We start from the raw sequence: 7,229 nt of genomic DNA, 5'->3' as shown, positions 1-7,229 counted from the left end.
AATCTGCTTAAAACATTGTTATCACACAGAGTTCATTAAACTGAAATAGTATGGCTGAAATTCGAAGTTACTTGAATGGTTTTTTATGAAGGCTTGGGAATATTTCTCAAACTCAGTGAAATTCTACGCCTCTGGTGGACTCGCACGCGCTTTATGACGTGAAATTCCACCCACAACTATTATTCATTACTCCATGTCCTTTAACCTTTACTACAGTGTTTGATTGGCCGTTTTAATTTCCATTGAAAACGACACGGTGACTATGGAGAAGTTTTTCTTACACAGTACACGAGCCATTTACCTGGATATTTATCCAGTGAAGCCTCAACTTGCGTTTGTAATTTTATAGCTGACTTAAGGGCATTGAGAGAATTTTACTGGAAGCAACTAAACCCTAGTGGATGTTATTCAATGTATATTGCATTCACCATCACATCAAGAAAATATTCATGAAAACTAAAGTTTCATTGTTTATATTAATATTATTTAAAGTCCTAATTCAATTATCCTGAAAATCAATATTTTGAATATGACGCAATTTTTTTTAGCTCTAGTTAGATGCAGGTCAAATATAGAACATCACAGAAAGATAGCTATAGTAGTATTGATGAGTAGTAAGATAATTTAATTTCATTGTTAGCGTTAATCGAAAAGTTTAGTTGAAAATTGTCCTCAAGAAGGGTCAATGAAGATTACTTTTATATATATCAAGTTAGAGAACTAATTGAGCTAATCCTGTCGTGGGTTTATTTCGCTTACTTGAATCTCAGGTGCTGATTGGATAGGCAACCCGATCTTCTTTGAAGTTAAAATTATTCGGTTAGGGATTTTTAACACCGATATAACAACATTTTTTTAAAATAAAACACTTTCAAAGGAGATTTTTTATCTATTTTTAGTAATCTATGAAAGAGCAATAAGAATACTGTAAAATTCTATGGATCTTTTAAGCCATTTTGTTAATTTTAACGTACAGTTTTAAGTCATAAAAATCATGATGTTTACAATAAAATTACATTCTATGTATTTACAATAAATAAATAAAAATTACAAAGCAAGTGGTGGTTTTGAATGTTTACTAAACAAATATATCACAAAAGATTCTCTGTGCAATTTAAATTCAACAGTATCGTATAAATACATGGAGTAAAACTATAGGTAAATATTCACATTAATGCGCACAATTATTGCACTTTTGACTACTGAAAATAATGAGATTCACATGCAGACTAAACAATTATTGCTTCCCGTAATTGTTTGTGGTTATTGTCACGATACGTTTGCCCTAATAATATACACAGTACAATACATATTTACAACTACATACATAAGTACAACCTTAAATCGTCATAATTGCTTGTTCATTTACACGTGTATTCCTCAGTTATTTCACTGCAAGTGTCGCATTCCACAGTGCAACACCAATGAAATTTGCATCTGCACTGAGTATTCTTGACATATTGATGGGTGTTATACCCTCTACCGCAGCACATTAATTCGCATCCCTCAGTACCTAAACAAATATTGTTTCAGTTTCATGTAAATAGATAAAACGGCGTTTCTACCTCTTGAAGTGATATTGCAGGTCCTCCCCATGGTCCCTAGGCTTCCAGAACTCAAATCTCGTTCGCAGTAATTGGGGGACAGTTGCAGGAACACCAGCTCGACCTTTTTGGGAGGTCTTTTGCTTGGTAGTTTGCCTTTGGTTAGCACTAGGTGCTGCTTTTTGGTTCTGCGCGTATTTACATTGTTCCGGGGCGGTTGTTGCTGCTGCGGTATTGCCACCACTGGCCTGAAAAATGTATGTACTGAAAATGTTTAAAAATAACAAGGAAAACTACTCACCTAGCTCTGTAGTATTTGTCCATTAAGGCGTCACCGATTTGCCGGAAGGTGGAGAGCGTTTTCCAGCACGTTTTCATCGTACAACTGCCGGATACTCCGTGACATTTACATTCTAGGAGAAGGCTCAATTTCACAATCTGTAAGTGAATATTTTTTCATAATTTCTTGATAAGGCGGCGAAGGAGCTTATTTCTTTCAAAGACTGGTAATTTTTTTTTTAGAATAAAATCCACAAGTTTCTTCTCTTTTCAAATTTTGCTAAAATGGTCGAATTTTTAACGTGATTTTTAGAAAAGAAAAACATTACGAGAGTATTTCCGGTCAGGATGGTGAAGGGGAAATTTAGTTTTTGCAAAAATTATGGCTATCAATTTGTAATAATCTATCTTTCTTGAGGAAATAGAATTTCAATTTTGAGGCAACGGTAAAGAAGTTTTGTTTATTTTGTAGGTTTTAAATTTAGAGCGCCAGCATAGCTAACTAAAAAGAGAATTCTTTTACTTTGATGTTTGTTCGATTTGCGTGTAGCTTTCCGATACCATAACGATTATTGTAAATTACATTCCTTTTAGTTCAAGCTTGAAATCCTTCAACCAAACGATTCTCGATCCCGACAGAGTGCGAAATACCTATCTGCAACGGCACGTAAACCCTAGAGGGCCACTTTTGCTACGATTTACAGATGGACGCCTATTAAATCCATGGTGGTAATATGGAAATAACACGGCTTTCGCACGCCTCAGGCCACATACTGAAAAAGGCCGTGTTTAAACTGTAACTTTACGCCTTTTGTCTTGCCTTTAAGTATAGATCTACTGTCGTGTGGATCGGTCTTAGGTTATGGTTAAGTATGTTAATTTATTGCCCTATAGGGGAGCACATTTGTAATGTGTGTATCATGAAAGAGAAATTGCAGTCGGGTTCGTGTGCAGAAAAAAAGAGAGAGTAATTGCTTATGTCCATATTCGAATGCAGTAAGTAGAAGAACCTACACAATGTTTTGAGTTGCAGTTGAGCGAAAAAGGATTAGAATTGTTTTTTCTTAACAATATGGTGAAGAAAAACTTTCTCACTTTTCTTCCCGCTTTATTGTTATGCAGATTCATCAAGCTACGCTCATCTCCCTCGAATTCGCGGGCATCCATGAATTTCCGGGCAAAACGGGTCCCATAGTCGATGTCCACGCTGCAGCCGCCCCATTTCCACCCATTGGGGGCGGATTCTCGTGTTTTAGATGGGCTCTGACAGCCGCACGACGAAATATTACCCCTGGCGCATGCCGCTGTTATCGCAAAAGTTACCCCGGCACTGCTTATCGCGTAGGTAAATGCCGCCTCCCTGGAACCTAAAGAAACGACCAAAATCAGTTTTAAATAAAAATTCTTAGTAATTAATAATAAATGTATTTTTTCAATTCAAAGAAATTCGTTGTATTAAAAGTAACTTGAGGACATTTCGCTGTAGATTGATGACGTTAAACCAAAATGTCACATGCATAGTGTCTCTCTTTCTCTTGCACATTAGACGCGCTAATATGTTTCAGGTTGTCGACGTTTGTTCGAGATTTAAATACAAGAGGCGTTTGCTAGTTGGTGTAGTTTATTGTACTAAGTATAATCAATCTTCAGAAGAATCTGCAGAAATGAGTCTCGTTTAGTCTCTTTGAAGGTTCCACAATGGTTATGTGGGCGGTTTTTAACAGGTGAACTTAAAATCAAATTAGATAATCAGGGAAAAAGTTATTTTAAAGAACTATTGTCGTACACCCGGTAGCTCTCTCGTTGACAGATACAACATTTTAAGTTTTCATCGGAAAGAAGCGAATTTCCGCTTTATTCTTTAAGCTGAGCATCAATATTTATCCACTTCCCGTGAGCGATGGTCTTTGATCTGCCCACCGTGTGCGAATTTAAAGTGCATCAATTGATTACAGTGAATCACAGCACGTGGGCCGCATCCCAGACGCAGAAACGGTAATATATGAGCTGCTTTATTCCCTTTTGTATTACTGGCTGATTCCTCTATCACTACTTCAATTTACCAATAGAATTGTAATTTAAGTGGACATTTTGAGGCCTCGCGCATGAAAAAGGGGAGGCTGTAGGTCATTTAGTTTTTTTTTGCTTTTGTAACAAAAACACCTATACCTATACGGGATGTTCCAAAAAAAGGGACTGTTTCAAAAATCATTCGAAAGTACAATCAAAGAGGCACGATTTCAATTAATTTCAAGCCAGGACGACCTACGGTGTTGAGTAAACGAGCAGAATAAATTATGAAACCGAATTTTATTGGCAGTTCCAAGAAAATCTTCCACTAAAATCGCCAAACAAATGAGCGTTATGGTCATTTAGGTATCATCACGAACTGCCAGACGACGTGTAAATGCTCAGGGATTATTTGGAAGAGCTGCAGTGAAAAAACGTTTAACTTCAAATAAGATCGAAAGGCGCGACTTCATTAGGCCTTATAAGTTTACTTGTGATCCAATAAAAAAATCAGTTATGGGGATATATATGAGGCTAATGAAGATACATTTTAAAATTAGCGACAATCCTACAGGGTGTCACGAAAAATCGGGGCGACGTGAAATTAAATTTTTTTTAATGGGATCACCCGCATTTTTTTCACGTGACACAATCCTCTCTTAATCTTGTGTTAGATCCTAAATTTTTTATCCTCGAACGTAGCGAGTCGGAGCCATGAGGTTTTAAAAGAAATTTTAGACATTAGCAGTGTCTCGTAAAAAAAATAATGTCGCAGTTATCTTAAGTTAGATTTTGACTGTTTCAGGATGAATTCTGACGTAAGATCTCCTTAGCAGATACTAATATTCATATAGTCAAAAAAGCATACAGAGTGTCCACAATAACAACTTTAATTATCACCTTTTCAACTTCAATTTTCTCGATTTTTTTAAATAGTATGGCGCGCACTGTCGATTAACTCGTTGCAGCGTTGCCATTCAGTATTTTCTCATTTCCCAATTGCAACCTGTTGAAGCTCCTCAACGTTTTACTGCTGGCGCCTGTGACGTCGCACAGCCTCCTTCAGTTAATCCCAAGCATGTTCAATTCGATCCACGTCGGGTCATAATGCTGGTCACGCCAATCGTCCACTCCCAACTTTTTAGACTTACTCGTTGACGATACGAGCACAATAACGTCGAGCGTTATCGTCTTGCAAGAGCAATTCGTTACCAAAAATTTTGGACGGAAGGACTCAACTATAGATCTCGGGATAGTGTCCAGATATAGCGCAGCCGTCATTGAGCCCCGAATTGAGACGAGCCACGTCCTGTTTCCGTAGATGATCCCAGTGCCGAACATCACAGAGTCGTCCTCTTGCTGCACGTGCGGAGCGCAGTGTCGAAAACATTAATCATTTCCTGGTTCTCTCTACACACACGTTGGCGATAGCTATCGGGCATTAAACAGATTCGCACTTTAACCGTAAAAAGTGCACAGCGCCAGCGTTCCAGGTTCCACATCTCACGTGCCCCTGCCCTGGAGTATCGTGTTGTACAGTGACACCCGTCAAAGCCGGTCCTCGCCACAAATGTCTCGCTCCTAAGTGACTATCGTGAAGCCGGTTACGAATAGTTTGAGTGGATGTAACCGTTCCAGTGACCTTAAGGAACGATCTGCGAAGATCCGTTGCGTTTCGAAATCGATTTCTGAGCGCCAAAACACGTAGGTAAAGCCTGATGCGGCACGAGGAGGATCTTTCAATTCTTCAATTGACTGATGGCGGTTTCAGGTTCTTACGTCATCGTGATTTCTGCCCTCGTGCTAACGTAACGATACGAATGGGTCAAAAGTCGATAGAGACGTTCGAGGCATTTTTACCAAATTTTATGTTAACTAGAGGTGTAGTTATCTATGCTGACGTGCAGAACAAAAGTGAATATTTAACCAATTGTTGTCGATGATTTAAAATGTTTTTACTGTCGAGTCTCTGTCGCATTAGAACGTTTTCTTGTTGTTTCCTTTTACCGATCTTGGATTTGTGATCTTCAACACCATTTTAATTTGGATGACTTCTCTCACGGAAAATTACGGCGGCACAAAACTTTCTATGATATGTGTATTTGGACATGCGAAGATAGTTCTAGAAGTACCCGGCCTAACACTTAAGGAAAAAATGGGAAAATATTACTTTATTTCCTAACATGCCTCTTTTGAGATGACACACTTTTCTTGGCGAAGTTCTATGAGTTCTATACATTGTTAATAGTAAGAAACTATGAGCGTTTCAAAATAGGCATCAAGGTCGGACTCCACCTCTTCGTTATTGGCAAATCTCTCCACCGAGCCGTTTTTTCAAGTGTAGAAACGGAAAATAATCTGAGAGGGCTAAATCTGGAGAATAGGGTGGGCGAGGACAAATGTCGAAACTAAGTTGATTGATTTTGCTAATCGCGATGACGGAAGTGTGGTCATGATGGAACAAGATATTTTTACTAAATACGGTCGCTTTTTCCTAATTTCTTCTCTCGAACGTTGCAATAAACTTAATATTCTCCATTTGTTGTTTTTCCTTTAGGTAAAATTGCCAATAGAAATATCCCCGCATGCACGGCGAAAAACTGACGTCATCATATTTCCTGCAGACGTAACGGTTTTCACCTTCTTTAGGGCCGATTCTTCCCTTTGAGTTCGTTGTTTTGACTACTCTTTAGACTCAGGTTTGAAATTATAGATCCATGTTCATGGTAATGGGTCGACGCAAAAACTCGGCTTTATTGTTACAGAATTTGATCGGACGTTTCCTCGACAGATCCTTACGGCCCTGTTTTTGTTCAATTGTGAGTAATCGCGGCACCCATCTTGCGCACACCTTTCTCATATCAAATTTTCTTTATCAAAATACGATGTGCAGTACTTTTTAAAATAATTATCATGTCTGCAAGTTCATTCAATTTAAGCTTACGGTTTCCCAGTGCAGCTTTGAGGATTTTCAACACAATTTCTACAGTGGTTACCTCGTTGGGTCGATCACTATGAAGTTTGTCTTGGGCGCTGGTGCGACCGCATTTAAACTCTGCGACCCAAAGCTTTACAGTTTTTAATGAAGGACCAGATTCCCCAGAGTAGAATCTAACTCAGCTTTCATATTGAATGGATTAAGACCTTTCAAACGAAAGAATTGAATCACGTATCAGTTAAATTGTTATCCCATTTACACAAAATCTCTAAAAGCGTTCAACTTAAAAGGGCTACAAAACAACGACAAACCAATGTAACACCCTCAAACTTAAGGCAGAAACTGTTTAAGGTTAGGTTTTTGTAATGTAGGTAAATTTAAAAAAAAACGCCATCTATACGGTAGTGGAAAAATGCAGAGCAACTTTTGAAAAATTGATATAATTGGAGTTTTAATAG

The 7,229-nt window shown here is 38.1% G+C and overlaps 1 protein-coding gene across 2 annotated transcripts in view; it reads right to left on the bottom strand.

Moving 5' to 3' along the window:
- Window positions 1-869: 869 nt before the first annotated feature.
- The window catches only part of LOC136340654 (protein Wnt-7b-like), a 31,767-nt gene continuing 25,407 nt past the window's right edge, over window positions 870-7,229 (bottom strand). For both annotated transcript variants that reach the window (XM_066284891.1, XM_066284882.1), the window contains exons 4-7: window positions 2,919-3,190; window positions 1,846-1,982; window positions 1,566-1,792; window positions 870-1,513 (exon numbers count right to left, since the gene is read on the bottom strand). In XM_066284891.1, the coding sequence (XP_066140988.1) occupies window positions 1,362-1,513; window positions 1,566-1,792; window positions 1,846-1,982; window positions 2,919-3,190 (788 nt within the window). In that variant the 3' untranslated portion in view covers window positions 870-1,361. The remainder of the gene's footprint in view (window positions 1,514-1,565; window positions 1,793-1,845; window positions 1,983-2,918; window positions 3,191-7,229) is intronic.

Source organism: Euwallacea fornicatus, chromosome 1 (assembly GCF_040115645.1).
Source record: "Euwallacea fornicatus isolate EFF26 chromosome 1, ASM4011564v1, whole genome shotgun sequence".
Classification (NCBI taxonomy): domain Eukaryota; kingdom Metazoa; phylum Arthropoda; class Insecta; order Coleoptera; family Curculionidae; genus Euwallacea; species Euwallacea fornicatus.
Note: the sequence above shows the minus strand (reverse complement) of the source record. Positions and strands in the feature narration are given on the sequence as shown.